Source organism: Lonchura striata, chromosome 4 (genome assembly GCF_046129695.1).
Source record: "Lonchura striata isolate bLonStr1 chromosome 4, bLonStr1.mat, whole genome shotgun sequence".
Taxonomy (NCBI): Eukaryota; Metazoa; Chordata; class Aves; order Passeriformes; family Estrildidae; genus Lonchura; species Lonchura striata.
The window spans coordinates 50,047,521-50,065,398 of record NC_134606.1 but is presented as its reverse complement, the minus strand read 5'-3'; the positions used below and the strand labels follow the sequence as shown (position 1 = coordinate 50,065,398).

General features: G+C 37.0%; 1 protein-coding gene across 4 annotated transcripts in view; it reads left to right on the top strand.

Moving 5' to 3' along the window:
• RAP1GDS1 (Rap1 GTPase-GDP dissociation stimulator 1) overlaps positions 1-17,878 on the top strand; it is a 90,348-nt gene that overhangs the window by 48,256 nt on the left and 24,214 nt on the right. For 3 of the 4 annotated variants that reach the window (XM_021550336.3, XM_021550335.3, XM_021550334.3), the window contains 2 exons: positions 3,894-4,019; positions 16,436-16,582. In XM_021550336.3, the coding sequence (XP_021406011.1) occupies positions 3,894-4,019; positions 16,436-16,582 (273 nt within the window). The remainder of the gene's footprint in view (positions 1-3,893; positions 4,020-16,435; positions 16,583-17,878) is intronic. The other variant, XM_021550337.3, reaches the window with a different exon arrangement.

Below are 17,878 nucleotides of genomic sequence, written 5' to 3'. Positions count from 1 at the left end.
GTTAAAATTACTTAGATAAAGAGCCAATAATAGATGTATACATCTAAATTTAAATTTAGAAGTGTTTCAGAATGATAGAGATTTAGGTAAATATATCATGGGTTTTCTCCTGTACTTAGTGAATTCATAATAAGTATTTTTAGAACAGCACTGTCAACCCTGTGTCCTCACAGTTGGTCCTTTTAGCTCTTACCCAAGAAGGGAAAAGTTAAGAATAAAATTAATGTTCACAGTAGCTAAAATGATTACTATGTATTGTTTTCTCAAAGATTCCCTTACAGGGCATTTTAGCCAGTATCTGAAATCACACATGAAATGTTAGAATAATTTCTAATGTGTCCTTTTTCCTGACAGCTTTTAAACTGATGCATTATGTATGCTCTCAGAAAAGCTGGCATTTTACCTGCTTCATCATACAAAATAGCTTTTGTCTTTTCCTTCGAGTCATTAGCAGATGTAACTGGGACCTCTGTCAGCCAAGGTTAAAGTGAAGATATCCAGAAATTATTTAAGGTCCCGGTGCTTTCAAGACTGAGATCATCTGGGTATTTCTCACTGGATTCTAACTCCATTGATATAGTTGCTTAAGCAGGATAGGAGAGAATACGTCATTTCAGTTTTGTTGTTTTCTTTGTTTTATTGCATAAAAATACAGGAATTTAATGCTTATATTGTACCTGTTTTCAACAAACTTCAGGACACTTTGAGAAATTTGTGTTATCAACATCAAGTGGCTAGTAGGCATTAATCCCATTCCCTGAGTGGTCATGCCATGCAGTACTGGCAGAAATTGGAGCAGAGAATGTGATTTTGTGTGTTACTGATACAAGAGCATCTTTTCCTTCCACGCTTCCTGTTTTCCTCTTACATTCCCCTCATCTGATCATACGCACACACATCACATCACATCACATCAAATCTCTCTACTCGCCGTGGCTGTTTTGTCATGTTTCGTCTTTTCACCTCTTCATGCTCTTGCTGTTTTACCTCTTCTGCTCACATGACTCTTCCTCCTCCCAGTTTGAGCTCATATTTGTTTCTCCTATTTTAAAAACCCAAACATACAAAACTCCATTAGTCACTCATGTCTCTCCAACTACAGTCTTTTGCCTTTCAACTGGGAGCATCACGAAGGCTCAAATGGCCTTGTTACATGGAGTTTCTCTCTCTGCTGTGGACCTTTTAAACACTCTTCCAAGGCTTTTAGTATTGTCTTCTTTGCCAGGTGCAGGAATGAGAGAACATCATCTTCACAGTCTGTAATACTGCTGCACAATTAAATTTCACTTTCAAAATCTTGTCCTTCTTTTGATTTATCTTACTATGTCCTCAGTGGTTTTTCTCCTAACTTCTTAAGCGATTCTTTGCTGTTTTCTTCAAAGGATCTGCTTCATTTCTCTCCCAGATTAGTGAAAACCTTTTAAAGACTCTGTTCTCAATTACCTTCTCATCCTTCTATTACTTCTGTGTAGTATCAGCTGCAAAAGTAGTTACCACATCTTTGTTCTTGTTTCACAGATCTATTTTGATACATATGGCAGCATTTCTTTTACTCCTTGCTCTTACATGACCTTGATAAATACAAGTTTTCTCAGAATATTGACCAATGATTCTGTTGCTGAAAAAGCTGCTGTTCATTCCAAATGGAGGGAGGGTGGGGGAAGGGTTTCTTACTCCTTTTCAACACGTGAAGAAGAACCTAAACAAACAGCAGAACAGACTGAGACCTCTCAGTCTTTGAGGAGAGAACAAGTTTCATTTCCTGATACAGACTAGGAGAAAAAAATCCACCTTTGATGATGTACAGACTATGGTACATTAATGGGTGTAAAGGAAAGTGATTCAGGGATAGCTGAGGAACAAGGAAGAGTTTTTACAATCAATTGAGAGGAAGAGGCTGAGGGGACAGAGAAGATGGGAAGAAACTAAATACATCTAATAAATAAACATTGCAATGAAGTTGAAAGTGGGTGATAAAGAAATATATTGAATGTTACAAGAACATGGCAAGACCAATTTTAAAGAGCAGATGTATCTGGTAGCTGTTATGTTCATTACAATGGATACTATCACCATCTATCATACTATAGCATCTAGCTACAGTTCTAAAATGTTACAGTAGCTTGGGAAGGTGGGTAATTGTGCTCACATCTATATTGTCTTGGACCTGTGCAAGTGTATAGATATTGCTTATTCTTCTCAATCTGTGTGTTGATGTATCAGAGTTATATAATCACATGATAATTGCTTACCTCTGACAATTCTTTAGCTAAAATAACACAGCAGGATTAAATACAAAAGAGACTAGATTTTGTAGCTACGAAAACATCAAAAAACATTGTAATAGATGCAACAAATGGAGTATTTGAGAAGATGTATTTGTACTTCAAGCGTTTTATGAAATCTTTGAGTTATTGGCATGAGGAATTCAGTTGATCCAGAATCAGGAAAATTTTCTCATCTGTTTTTAGGGGGATTGTACACCCTGGTTCATTCTGTCTTATAAATGATTAAGTAACACAAAGGTAAATTGCCTCTGAAAGATCCAATATCATCTAGGATCAGGAAGAGACATAACTTGCCTCTCTACTCAGCCCTGGTGAAGCTGCATCCTGATTAGTGTCTGGTTTTGGGCTCCTCTGTACAAGAGACACCTGGAACTCCTGGAGCAGGTCCAGCAGAGGCTACAAGGGTGAGAGGGAACTGGAGCATCTGTTACAAGGAAAGGCTAAGGGAGCTGGGCCTGTTCAGCCTTGAGAAGAGATGACAGAGAGGGGACCTTACCAATGCATGAGGAAGAACTTTTTTATTGTACGGGTGACCGAGCACTGCAACAGATTGGCCAGAGGGGTTGTGGAGTCTCTTTCACTGCAGATATCCAAGAACCATCTGGATGCAATCCTATGCCCTGTGCTAGGATGAGCCTGCTTAAGCAGAAAGGTTGGACCAGATGAGCCATTGCAGTCCCTTCCAATCTTACCCACTCTGTGATTCTGTGATAATTTGCAGTTCAGAACAAATCAAAAACATATTGACCATTTGCCTTACAATACTACATCTCTAAAGGGTCCTCTGTAGTAAACTGTGAAATAACACTGGTGTTATCAGGTGGTTCCTTCTATAATCCACCTTTTTTAAATGTGTAGCACAGTGCCTGCTTAGCTGTATCTCTGTAGAACAGCCCTTTGTGTCTCTGACACAAACAGGATAGTTCTCTATGACTTGCACAGATGTAAAATAATTCTTTGGTTCTTTGAGGTATTGCAGGAAGGAAGGGCAGAGTGCTTCCCCATCGATGGGTCCTCTACCTTTCCTTCCATGGTGGGCATCAGTTAGGCTGTGGAAAGCTACAGGCCTTTGGGCTCACATAAACTCTTGTGTTTCTCATTCTCTTTTTCTGTTCTTTTCTTTACCTTCCAAATAAAAGCCTATCACTAAGCTTTTTTTTTTTTTTTTTAAATTCTCTTAAAGCAAAAGCTTTTCTGGAATTCTAATTAAGGCAACAGAGAGTAAAATGCTGCTCTAGAATACTAGTTTTGGGTCATCTTTTGTGTTATTTAGAAATTCTAGTTTAGGTTAAATTTGTTTAGAATTTGCTGTTCTTTTCAGCACTTCTTTCTGATGCTAAAAATAAGCTTAGTCTGATCTATGTTAAATTAGTTTCCATGGAAGTCAATTAAATGCCCTTAATTCCTTCTAAATTAGCAAATAACGGAAAGAATTAAGCCCAAATCCTGACTTGGTCTGATTCTCTAGAAACTTGCCTGAGAATTTACACTGTTTGTGCACATGTTTCGGGCACACAAAAGGCCCAGTTGCCAGGCCAGTGTAACTGGAATGGCTGAAATTGGGAATAGCTGGCTTGGCGTTAAGAGGCTTTGCTTTCTTTGCAGAATTCATGCGGAACCCCTGTGTGGATGCTGGGCTGATCCCTCCCTTGGTGCAGCTGTTAAACTGCAAAGACCAGGAAGTATTGCTTCAAACAGGACGTGCCCTGGGCAATATATGCTACGATAGCCGTGAGTGTTGAAATCTGCTGTATTTTGTACTTGCTCTTGTGGAAGGGAGGGGAGTGCTTTGGTGTTCTGTATATGGTGTGCTGTGGGGTCATTTTCCTATTTTCTTGGTTTTTATTTACCCCACAATTCTTCTAATTGGATGAGAAAATTGAACATCACACTTGCATAATCTTTTTGTGACAGAAAGGTTAAAACATGTTTTCAATATTGTAATATAACTGGATATAAAATAGAAAGGTTTTCTGGTCCTGGGTTTGGTTTTTGGGGTTTTTTTTCAAACATAATGAATTAGGTTTTTAAGGAGCAGATGCTACATATGCAGAGGCACTGAACAGTTAATTTTTCCTCAGACAGAATGTATTGGAATGGAACAGAGTCAGAATGGAACACTCATATTCTAGCCAGTCTCAAATCTGTGCAGAGCTGCATGTGTGGCTGAATTGATGCCTGAGTTATGTTGCCGATTCTCAAAATTCAAAAATCAGTTGCTCCAGGATTACATATTTGTATTTTTGGTAGTCAAGGGTGGTGGAGGGGGGGGATGTTGGTGAGGCTTTTTAGCTTTTTATGGGCACAATAAATTTTTACAATAAGAAGTAGTTGGGTTTTGAAATGCAAATGTGTTGATTACATGCATGGGTGTGTCATCTGCAAAACCAAACTAGCAGTTGCAGTGTTTTGAAAATGCAGCCTCATTATCCCTTACTTCAAAATTTTGAAAAAAGCCAGTGCACAATAAATATGGTGCAGAAGCAGAGACACCAGGAACATGTTGCACATGAAGGAATTAGGGATGTCTGCAAATGGGAAGTGAGATGCGATTGTAAAATCATTTTGTTATCCTGAGAGTTAGTGACTTATTTTATATGGTGAGAATTTTTCTGCATACTGTATTGCATTTACCAAAAGTTCAGCTGTATGAATACTGACTGTAGCCTTTCTCCTTGCTACTTTTTTTCATCTGAGTTTGAAAATTTACATTTTATGTTGTTTTAAATTACCTTGCCTTTGACCTCAGGGAAGTTAATCATATATTGTCATTTCCAGTTACAGACAACTACTGCCTGAGGATGTTAACATGTAATTCTTTCATTTAGGGTTTTCTTTAAGGTGACCAATCAACAGTACAGCTGCTTCCCAATGGAAACTTCACAAATAAGCTGTTAAGCTTCCTGTAACATGATTTATTTTCTATATTCTGTTTCAGGATTATGTAGGAAATCAAGGTGCACTGGTTTATTTCATATAAGTGAAATCTATGTAACTGTTTATGTCATTATTGTTCATCCCACATTTTTTCATTAAATACAATAAGGGCACATAGAAATGGTTTTGTAGTGTGAGGTTTTGTGGACTGCTGCTGGCTTTTACATTGCAGAATTTATCCTGTACAGAAAACTTTATTACTCATCTTGTGTTGTCCTTCTGTGGAGCAAAGCTAGCACTGATAAAATCTACAGTAGGCAGTGATGTGTTCTGTGTGCCATGTGTTGTTGTGCTTCTGTGGGAGGACAGTCACTACCTTCCCTGTGTATGTGAATAAAATTAATGAGTAAAGTGTAATAAAATGTGACAAAAATCAAGGTTAGCATATTGAATTTGAGTGGAAGTTCCTATTTACAGTGCTTAGTTGTCACATCCATCCTGACATTTTCTGTTAACTTAATGTGTAATTGTTAAATAGTTATGCACTCTATCCTAAATTCTTCTCTAGGACAAATACTTTCATCTATGCTTATTACTAGAAAATTCAATAGTAAAAAACTGAAATATATTAATTTCCCCTAACAAGGAGATATAAAGTATAACAAAGACAAGATGTGGAAGCCGGTAGTTCTAATTAAAAATATTACATATCAATAGTAATTTTTTTTCCAATTGAGACAAAAGCATCTGTTACCCTTCTGGTAATTGTGATTTGTATAAGAACTTGAAATACATCAGTAACTATATTTTTCCAATTACATTAGCTTTTCCTTGCACTTCTATGTAACTATAATGTAACTGGCCATGTAACTATAATGTGCAGCAATGAGGAATGTCTCTAAGTCCTAAATCAATGTTAGGTTGAGCCCTATATGCTCATGCTATAAAGCCCATATTGGATGGCTGATAGCAATATCTCTTTATATTGAAAACCCAGTTGTCCTGTATAGGATGCATCACTTTGTTTAGTGACAGCTTGTGCCAAAGCGAGTTAATCAGGGCACTATTTCTGAGAGAAGTTGGTGTGGTGCAGGATGAAAGTTGTGGGACAAGCAGCTGCTTCTGCAGGGAAAGTCCCTTAAAACTAGCCTTGAAGAGGAGAAGGATTACCTGAATTGTTTTTCCAAAGGAAAATGGCAGTGGTTCCTCAGTGTTCACAGATCCCAGAGTTGCTGCATGAAGGCAAGACCATTTCCCCGTAAGTTCAGGAGTGGCTACTCCTGGAAAACAGCTACTATTGAAAGGTAATTCATTACTAAGTCCCAATGCTGAAAGAGATTCAGTACCTCCCACGAGTTAAAGGGGAATTACATCTGGCCAGAGACCTCACTGAACAGATTCATTTCCTCACAGAAAACATGACATGAAAACCTGTTGACTTACTGATAAATTTTCTTGTCTGTTTTGTTTGAGGAAGACATGTTATTGTCTGGGTGCTCATATGTGTTAGCCCTTGAAAACACTACGTAATTACCTATTTGAACATGGGAGAAAATCAGAGAATTAAATGCATTACATAAAGAGTTAAAGAGGAAAAATAGGTAAAACTTATACCCAGCAGCCTTGAGAGCATCCTTTTTAAAGTATTTGTTTCAAAGAAATCTGTGTTACGTGAATCTCTGAACATCAAGAATACAGCAAATATAATTACAAAGCAGGGTAGAAGGAAGCTTTGTTACTTCTGATAAGTTTCTGGTCTCCCAGCCTTCCTCTTGTATGCAGAGATACAAGAAACAATTGAGGCAGATAAAAAGATTTTAAGTCAGAAGTAATGAATTACAGACTGTCAGAGGCAACTGTATGCAGATTGTTCAGTGCAGCCCTACAGTTTAAGAACAGATACATTACTACATGTTCCTGTACAGCCTACAATTGTTCTAGACACTTTGTCTAGTAAATGCCACATACACCTCAGCCCCCAGATTTTCATCAAAGCAGAAAGTGCAAAGTAAATAAACGGAGACATGATCTCTCCTCCTTCCTGCTTTCTCCCCCGTTGTATCTGCAGCCTGTACCAAGTACAGCTGCTTATACTTCCAAATTCCCAGACAACACAGTCCTTGGCCATACTCATGGGCAGCATTTTATCAGACCTGTATTATTAGGTACAAAGCTCCTAACCCATTCTTTCCTTTTAACCACCAGTTTTGTTGTTTTGCTTATAATCAAAGTTCAATTCTTAGGAATTGTCCAGTCAGAGCATAACAGCTATCCTAGTTGCTTCACCACTCTTTATTCATGAGTAAAACTGTAGGTACCTTTCTATTGTCTTTCTGTCCATCCTCTCCTGTCATTCCTCCCGGTGCTGTTTCTTTAGGAAGTTTGCTCTTTAAGGGATATTACAGAGCTACAAATGTTACAAATAAGGGATACCTCCCAAACTCTTCTAAGTTCTCCCTGCACCTTGGCTCCACGTGCAATGTAAAGATCTCATGTCCATTTTATGAAAAGGTTATGTTTAATATGGTTCTTGCTGCAAAAAGCAATGTCTTAAGTCAGTGCAGAATGGTTAATTCTGCTGTAGATAAAGCCTAAGAATTATTTGCTACCATCAGCTCTGGCCATTAGGGTATTGAGTTAAAGCAAAGCATTATCCAAATTGCACCTCATGATCACGTAATGAGCACCCTGGTGATTAGCACGCCCTTCGGCTCTCTCTGGTAGCTTTTTTCACTGTAGGCTGGGAAGAGTCTGGTGACTGGGCTCATGTGGCTGATCAAGTGCATGAGGGACAGGGAAACTGAGACTAGTTTTCAACTTAGGCCTACTTTCTTGCAAGATAAACAAGACAAAGTGGCAGAAAGACAAAATCTGTAGCCAGGTCTCTCTCCTACTCTGACACCCCCCACACCAGTGTAGTTTGTCTAGGTGAAAGATCAGGCCAATCAAATAAATTTTATCAAGAATTTTAATGGACGATGATGCTATATTATATTAGTATTATTTTTTTAGCAAATAATAGCCTCACAATATTTTTTATCATGAAGTTTGCAATGCACATGCTATTTTAATCTCAGTGATCTTTGCACAGGTAACTTGTTAAATACTGCAGTTCTGAAGTGATTGACAAACTACTTTCCTGTGTTTTTATATAGAGCTGTGCGCATGATAGAAGCTGCCATACTTATGCTATAAAAGTGATAATTCTAAGAGGAAGTGAAATGCTGGGCTATTCAGAGCCTGATTCGGAACTCATACAAACTAGAAGGAGGCATTCTGATTGACTTCAGTTGAGATTGGATTAGGCTCTTACCCATTAGAAAATATTCCCTTCTTGCTGTTTAGAGCATTCACATATTCTGAAAGCTAGCAAAGGGAATTAAGCTCTCCATATATCTTGTAGTGGAAGTGAAAAATTTCCCATTCTGCCCTTCCAGAATATACATATTAAAGGTAGTGTTTAGATACCTTGTGTAATCCAGAAGTTACTTCTTTTTGTACCACAGCCTTGTTTCTTCATGAAACTGCCAGCTTGGGTATGTGTTCTTAGCAACCATACTTGGTATATAGCATCTTATAGAGTTGGAAAGAAGCTAAAAATGCCAGCTCATTCTATATCTCCTCTGGCAGCTGCTTATCTACTCTTCTCAGCAGGAGATTTATTGGGTCCTTTTCTCATTTCCCAGGCTGTGTATTTCTTTGTTATCTATGCAGTCTTACCTGTATTGATGGCAAGCCTCCTAGATGAATTTCAGCTACGTGGCCTTTCAAATAAAACCAGATCCCTCTTCATCTCAGCCTCTACTCCAGAACATGAATATTTTATCACTTCTTGTTAAAAAGATCTTATACATGCTATAAATTCTTGAAACTCAGCTGCCTATCTTATAAGAATGTTCAGATCTCTTGCAGGCATCTGCTACAGAAGGCTAAGTACAAAAATAAGAAACACCTCAATTGTACAGTTATGTTCTCTCAGGAGGTACAGTTAATTTCATATCTACAGCATAAAATCAGACACTTTAAAATAAAACATACTGGAAAGAAGTCAAATTCAGTTTTCTTCAAAAAATGGCTTAACATTTTTTATTACCATATGGAAAACCAGCAGAATCCTAGAACACAACTGATGTTGATAATGGTACACTACTGGCTAATAATTTTTATGAAGGTCACCCTGATTCATGTAGCTAGGCAGCATCTTACCACAGTTTTTCACTTATCAAATAGATCTTACCGAATGCATATGCCACCTACTAAGCTTTTTCCCAAGAAATACCAAGAAATCAAGACCAGAGTCCTTAAATTATGGCTTGAAAACTGTTTTGCTTGCAGATAATTCAAATTCAAGGTTTTGACTGTACAGTAATAATATAGTTTTTAGATCTGTCCTCTGAGGCATGCCCACAGTCTTAGAAAACCATAGTATTTTTACTTTAGAGGTCCTTGATAGAAACTAGAGTGTATGTATGCCAACATATACTTCCTCAGTAATATTTTCTTACTAGCAATTAATCATGAATGTTCTTAGGAAGCTGTTAAACAATATTATTCTAACTTCTTATTTTACAGCTGGCTTAAATGGTATCAGAATTCTGAGGAAATCTTTCTAGATCATCAAGCATTTGAGAGGTGATGTAAAACCCATGAGTTCTCGGGCTAGGCTCCTCCTAGGCTTCATGATTTGGGACAAATAGCACTGACCCCAAACCCAAGACATGCCTCAGCTGTTTGTAGATCCCTGATGTGGAGTTTCGGTTTTATATGTTTTATTACAGATCCCAGGTCCACTTATTACTTTTTCAGTTCTTGAAATAATTGTCTTTTTCTATCAGGGAAAGAAAAGTACCCTAGTAGAATCCACAAATATGCTTTATGGTAGATTATTTGGATTTTGTTTTACTTCTTCCATCTTGGGCATTTCCCAACCTATTCCAAATTGCCATGGGTTTCCCACTTTCTGAGACTGCTCCTATGGCTGCTTTGGTGGGGATCCACAGCTCATTTAGGCTTCTGTCAGTAGCAGCCAGCAGCACAACCCTGTTCTGCATCAGACTGTGACCATGCCATGGTCACTTCACACTCTTCCTCTTGGAGAGTTTGAAGCTGAGAGACAACATTGTACTGCAGGCCTGGGAGTAGGAATTCTAAATTAATTGTGGTGTGCAAGTCTATTCTGTTAATAGCATGAGATTCTATAAATGCCTATTCACCAGTGTAGAAAAACTGTCTGCTGTTTTTCTGTGAAACTTTTACTGTGTAATTGAGTTCCATGATTTAGTTTGTACTGTATAAAATACTCAGCCCGTTTCAGCTCTGACTTACTCTCATAAACGTAATTTGTGTGACTGCAATGGAATTGCTAAGGAGTTTCATAGAGTTATAAAATCAACTGAAGAGTCTGCAATAAGCATATTGTATATGAAAAGGAAGGCAAAGCTACATTCAGCTTTGAAGACATTTACCTGATTTTAGTATATCTATGTAGAACATTCTCTTCTCTAAGTTGGCTTCTTTAATTTCAAACAGAATTCAGTAGCAGTAATTACTACATTTTAATTGCACACTGAAGTATCCTTGGAATCCAGAACAAATTACTTGCCAATACTGAGTCTAGTAGTGTTGTATGTCTTGTGGCTGATAAAACCATTTCTGCTGCTATACTAGAATATCAGATTGACTAGTAGCATTTGACTAGAAGAAAAGTATTGAAGTCTTGAGTATTAAATCCATCACTGTTCTTTAGTCTGAAATTAGAAACACATTATTTTTCTTGTATTAATATGACATAAGAGGAATATGACAAATAAGCAAATGTTACTGAAATTACATTGTGGTCTTGAATCCAGCTTGCATTTGACTACTACCTCAGCATAGCATTAGGAAGATCTCAATACCTGCACACTTACCTTTCCTCTCAAATGTTCTGCCAAGCTCTTGATTCTGTAGACAAAAGAAATAATGAAAGAGACTAGGGCTTGTTAGCATTGATATCCCGTGGTTCACACATTGAACATATTATGAAGAGTCTACGAAAAATATCCCTAGATCTCTGTTTGGGTACAGTGTAAAACTGTATTTGTTTGTTAGTATAAACTAGTTGCATAAGAGGGCCAACACATTGCTGCATCAGTTGTCATTAGCCAAAAAAATTGCTGGCAACAGTTTTATCCAAAAAGATCAAGTATGTCTATTTTCAGTCCTTGAAGGGGCTGTATTAAAAATTAGTGTTCTCCTAGTTTACTGTTTACATATTTATTATTTTAGCAATAATTCTAAAGGAATAACTTAACAAACAGTACCCTCAATGCTTACCCTTCGGGCTAAGGATACCTGCCAGCTTTTTGAGATGAACTGATTACGGGACAATTCTGTTTATCTCTGAAGCAAGCATAACTAATTCAAGATTGGTTTTTTTTTTTTTTTCTTTATAAACCAGAACTTTTAAGATTATGTTGATTGATTGATTTTAACCAGTAAGCAAATAAAACAAAACTGTACTTCTGGTAATCAGCCTTAAAATTCCTAAAGGAATTAATAAAGGAAAGAGAAGTTTCAGTGCAGACAGAGCAATCCAAAAATTATCTTTCAAATTATTAAAATATGAATCTCAAAATACAGTATTGCTGTGTAATGTCTCTTTTACAGAAGATTGCACAGAAGACATGGGAAAAGTAGCAAACAATGGGAGTGCAGTATAATCACATGAAGTTTACTTTCCTTGAAAAATAAAATTAAGGAAATGCTACTGTGTGTTGTGTAACAGGGTTATGGTCTGTAGTGATGCAGTCAGAGACCTGACAGGGGCAGTGACCAAGAAGCATACACAAACCAGACTGAGGATAAAACGTAGAGTCAAGTGCTAAAACTGAATGGCAGAATTGCATGGAAAGTTTTAATCTTGCAGTGTTCAGACAGGGAAAGAAAAGATAAAGTCCCAGTTTATATAAGGGGCAGTATTTTTCCTAGTGTCTACATAGCTAATGTCATTTACACTAGCTCAGGGTTTGCCATTGCTTTTTTAATATTTTCTTCCTTTTTTTTTTTCCAGATGTTACCAGGATTTTTTTTATTTTGGAGTTCTATTCCTGCAGTTTTATCCTTACACGTGTTCATAATATTATGCCACATCATAATTTCCTTGCAGCAGCCAGTTTGCTATCACAGACTATTATGGTTTCAGGTGAAAGAATAAGCAGCAGGAGCAAATTACTGCCTCATCATAAAAGTCTTGTAGAGAGGACCTAATTAGAAAACAGGGGAAAGTAGAAATAGAACACGTAGAAAGAGCAGTCCCTCCTACCCCCAAATTGGGGTAATGTAGATTAGTTTGTATTTTTTTAATTAAGAAAAGCAAGAGCGAGTTATCTGTAAAGCACTGTTGAATCTAAGCAATATTTTGGTCAAAAAATGCAGAACTGTAGCCAAAAGCAATAATGATGAAGCAATTAAAGTAAAATGGCAGCATGTCACTTAATGGATTTGATCATTACACCATTTATACTTATGCAACTATTTAAACCAATAAACTTGTGCAGAACATGAACTGGGGAAATGACAATTCAGGTATCCAGTTGCAGAATACTAGAACATTTCAAAGTGTAAATTGATACTTAAAGCCAAAAAGCTTATTTTTAAGAAATGCCATCAAATTGTTTTCTAGCTGATCATCTGAGAAATTGGTGTATTTTTTAAGCCTAAATATTTCCCAATATCTCGTTCTATTATGGCACAGCCTTTTTTCCTGACTTGTTACCATTTTGTGACTTAATAATTTGTCTTAGGGCTTGGTGAATTATGGAAAAAAACTCAAGGGAAAGTGATGCAAACAGCTTGTGAAAAGCCAATTGAAACCACTCTAAGTGTTACATTGTAAAGATTCAACAATCCTGTACATTAAAAAAAGTGGTTGTTGATTTTGGGCATGGTTGAGCAACAGGAAGATTTGACAAGACTGTTCATAGAGGGAGTGTGAACAGTTACAGTAATTTGAAATCCACTTAAAACCTTTTTTTTTGCAACTCCTTTGAGCAATTCAGGATAGAAAAAGGGACTGTACTAATTCTTAGAGACAGTTGTGTTGAATTGGGCTAGAACATTGTGAAGTAAAAACTCATTCTGTAATAAACCTTACTGTACATTTTACAGTGAAAAGAATATGTCTGGTTTCTTAGGTTCTCATTCTGGCATCTTTAGACCATACTACATGAACTTAAAAGAAAGCTATACAACAGCACTGCCCTTTGTGAGTTGCACTGAAGCATTTTTAAGCAGAAATGTGAATGCTCTCATTAAACTGTTCAATCACTGTTCTCTTAGGAATAGCAAATGTTTATTTAAAAAGGTCACAGGAAAAAAATTCAATGCAGCTTCTGGGAGGCTTGGAAGCACGTTAAGTGTGGGAGTTCATAGAGCTGCTGAACTGCAAGGTAATAGTTGGCTTGAGAACAAGACTCAGCAACATGCTGTGGGCTTGTTTTGACTGTAAATGATTTGGAGTTTGATGAGTATTCTTGTGTGCAAAATCTGTTCCTTAGCGACAGAGCAGCAGTGAGGAGTGAGTTGGTGAAACGTACACGAAGCATTCTGAGTCAGGACTACACTTTTTGCTTGGGGATGCTGTGGAGTGTCACAGCAGCACTGGCAGTGGGTAGGCAGGACCTTCAGGGTTTTCCTCTGACATCTGGTGCAGGATTCTTTGTGGCCCTGCATTAATGAGCTGAGTTAATCCTCTTGGGCAAAGAAGGCAGCACCATGAGATCCTGATTATAGCACTCACCCAGGTCTGTTCTTCACTCAGCTGCCTGGGGCAGAGAAGCAGCCATGCAGGGTGAGCTTCAGCATGGGAAAGAGGGAGGGCAACAAACTCCGTTATGGCATCTCCTTTACAAGTCTGCCAGCATTTGTAGTCCTGCCAAAGGTTGGCTCTTACAGTCTGCCACCTTCTGAGGTTCATTTGTACCTAACCTTTTGAGTAGTCCATAAGGTCAGACATTTCTTGGAGTGAGATTTGTTTCTCAGTCTTCCTGCTTTACTTTTGCTGTACAGCAGAAGATGGTGATCTGCTTACTTAACAAAAACATTGTGTGGATAAAAGCTTTGTCATGTATTTGAAGTGAGAGACTGTACAGCAGTTTTTAATAAGCCAGACATATATGAATTTACAGGATATATTACTTAGATTTCTTGTTAAATATTATCATACAGTAATTTTCAGTAGAGTTCTGCCAAATTCTGCCCAGGTAAGGAACTTCACTTGTAACTTTTTTTTTTTTTTTTTTTGGTGTTTTAACACTTGTTCTCACTCACCAACCTCTACCTTTCTATTATACTTTGCTTACATATTTTACATGTAGATACCAACATCAAGACACAGTGGAGCTTGACATGTGATTCTTACCTGAATTTATCATCTTTGTTTGTTGATTTAAGTTGCATGATAGTAATTTGAGGACCACATTCAGTCCATCTGATCCAGAATCAGTGATTCAGTTTCATTTTACATACCTGTTTTGATTCACAGACAGATGAGTTAAATACAGAATCATGTATTTACATAAATTTCCAAGTAAAAAATACCAGAAGAGGATAAACAAGGCAGAAGGCTTGAATATTCCAACCCAAATTACTTTTTATTCTCTACTGATTTGGTAGATGTAAGCACTGAGTCTAAACACCTGACTATATTGTTTCACTGCATTTTGATGTAGGACTTCCTTTTGTTTCAGCATTAGAGCTATGTTTGTTATGGCATCAAAGAGCTGAGAAATTTCTTTTCTGTTTGTCCTTTTTTAATAGTTGTTGTTTCGACACAGAGTCCTACATTGAATTTAACTGTTTAGTAGATTACAGTTTCTCCTTTGTCAAAATGAAATAGACATCCCAGCAGCAAAATGCAGTTTTCTGACATCCTGATCCTGTCCAAGGTGGAAAGAGTCATGGCATTGAATTTAGTCTGCAAAATTCTTACTACTTTAGTAATAATTTAAGACCTACCAAGAATTACCTTCCCTTCAGTTCCATTCAGCAAATTTTCTTAAGTCCCTATATGCAATACTTAGACTCTTGGTTTTTATATATAGTGTAAGGGGTATATAAAGCTCATGAATAGTATTTACAAGAATTGGAAGATTTGGCAGCTTCTTTTTGCAGGGCTCTGGAACACTTTACAGTGGGAAGATCATATTATAAATGTGAACAGCCTTGGGTTTCATGCTAAATATGTTGCTGAATGACAAAAACTTGACCTGCAAATATGATGGAGAGAGAGAGGAGGGATGGTAGAGTGGTGAATAACAAGGAAAAGAGGAGATTGGCTTTGGGGCCATGAAGAAATTGAGGCAAGGGTGTTTTGGTTTTCTTATATTGCAAAACTTTAAAGACTCCCTCCTCCTTCCTCCCACAAGGTTTTGTTTTCATCAGTATTTTCCAGCTGATTCCAGTGGTAGCTCACATGAAAATCTCTCCTTTTGGAAGCCCTGGAATTTAATGTATTGACTGTTGTCTATTGCTCATTGCTTACTGCTGGGGAAGGAAGCAGTATTGATGATTACTGTAATAGAAGGCCTATTTTTCCTTTATTCTTACGCCATTGTGTCAAATCTGATTTGTTACATAGGAACAGTTGCATACAAAGATTATGATGTGTTATTTACGACCCTTCAGAACATTGTAGTCTTTTATAGATGTAAATTTTTGTTTTAGCCATACAAAAAGTATCTGATAGTGGTATTAAATTTCAGCTATAGAAGTGCAGAGAACATGCTGTGTGGCAGACTGAGTGCATGAACAGTTGCCACTAGGAACCAGCACTTCTGTCTGCTTTGTCCATTTTATTCTCCTTTTTGTTTTTAAGTAATCCAAGCAATTTATTTTCAATATTTCAATTTCATGATTTGTGTAACAGCAAGAGTAATTTACCTGTATATGGACTAGGCCATGTCAAGGGCTCAGAACCTCCCTCTGGCAAAACTCAGTGCATCTTCAAAATATTATTTATCAGCTCCAGCAGCTCTGCCTCAAACACTGAACTTCTTTATAAAGGTATTAGTGCCAGGTGGTTAATCCTTTTTGTTGAAGGTGTTTTCACTTTCCTAGCTCTGTTGCTCTAAAAATTGGCCCTCAGGTATCTCTCTATATCAATTTGACAACACTGGAGGAATGACTTCACTTTGTTTAAAAGCTTCATTTTGTATTATTACTGTTACGTTCGGGATTCGACGGTGGAGTTTGGTTTCATTTTTTTTTTAATGTAACTCTTTGTTTTACAGATGAGGGCAGGAATGCAGTTGACCATGCAGGTGGTGCACATATTGTAGTAGACCATTTAAGGTCACTGTGCAGTAAAACAGATCCAGCCAGTGAGAAGCTCTTGACTGTCTTTTGTGGCATGCTGATGAACTATAGCAATGAGAATGGTAAACAACACCGAAAATTTGCTTTATGTCTACCAGGAGAACAACCCCAACAAAAAAAGATAAAAAGTTAAAATTATCTGTAGGTTCACATTGTGGATGCTTAACACTAAATTATTCTGAAGAGATCAGAAACCTCAATTCACATATACAATTTTCTGTTTCAGTAAAATTTTGTTCCCAGAAATACTAGATATATTCTGACACAATTCCATATAAATAAATTGTGTGAAGTTTTAAGATCAGCATCTGGAATTTACTTCTATGTCTAAAAGCAAAGCATAAAGATGTATCAGACAAATTTACAGAAGCTAATTAGAAGGCTACATTAAGTACTCTCTCAAATAGTATCAACATCATAAGACCAATTTGTTGCAGACATGCAGTGTTGTTAATTATTTAAGGGTATGTATGCCAGTTAATAATTTTTCTCCTTGTGAAATGTATATAAAACCATATGTTACATTGTTCTAAGATAAATGGGGAATCATTTATAGGTATGTTCAACACTGTTCTGTGTCTACAAATTATAAGTTTATGTTCATTATCCCATTAATTGGAGATGCTTAGGGACTGGGACAAAAACATGAAAGTATATCAAATGAGAAAACCTTGACCACTGAGAGTAACACAATAGTATTCTACATTAGTTGTACAAACTAGTACCTAGCTTGCTTCTGCACACAAGTGTTTTAATGTGCCAAAATATATTTTCAGCATTCACACATTTTCAAGTTTTCAAAATGCAAAGAAAATTGGAATACATTAGGAAGACTACAGCGAGGCTGTTCCCCTGACTTGCAATGGCACAGATTACAAATACAGTTAGTAATTACATTATTTTCAGTCATGCCCATGTCCTGAATTGTAGTGTTTAATCTTAGGAAGAAATATCTTCTTTATTAGTTACTCACCACTTCCTGAAAGATAGCACTTGCTGTAACTCACTTTCCAATTCTATGTCCCCAGAACTTTTCTGCTTTTCAGGATGGTCCATAGGCTTTATTGTATACATTTTTAATCTGCTTTATCATCTCTTCTAGCATAGTTTCCATGTGTGTTTTCTGGGCTGTCTTTCTGGAGATCTCAGCTCTTTGTGTTACTCATCCAGCTCCAAATATAATTGTTGTATGTGTCTCATCTCTTTCGCTTGTTCTTACATTGGGTTTTTCCCTCCTCTTTTCTTTGTATTATCTAAGAATTCTTGTTTACAGTACTTCTTCCATCTTCTCTAAATAGCAACTTTCTAGTTCCTTCATTTCATATGGTTTCCAGGAATTGTTTTGCTTGACCACTTTG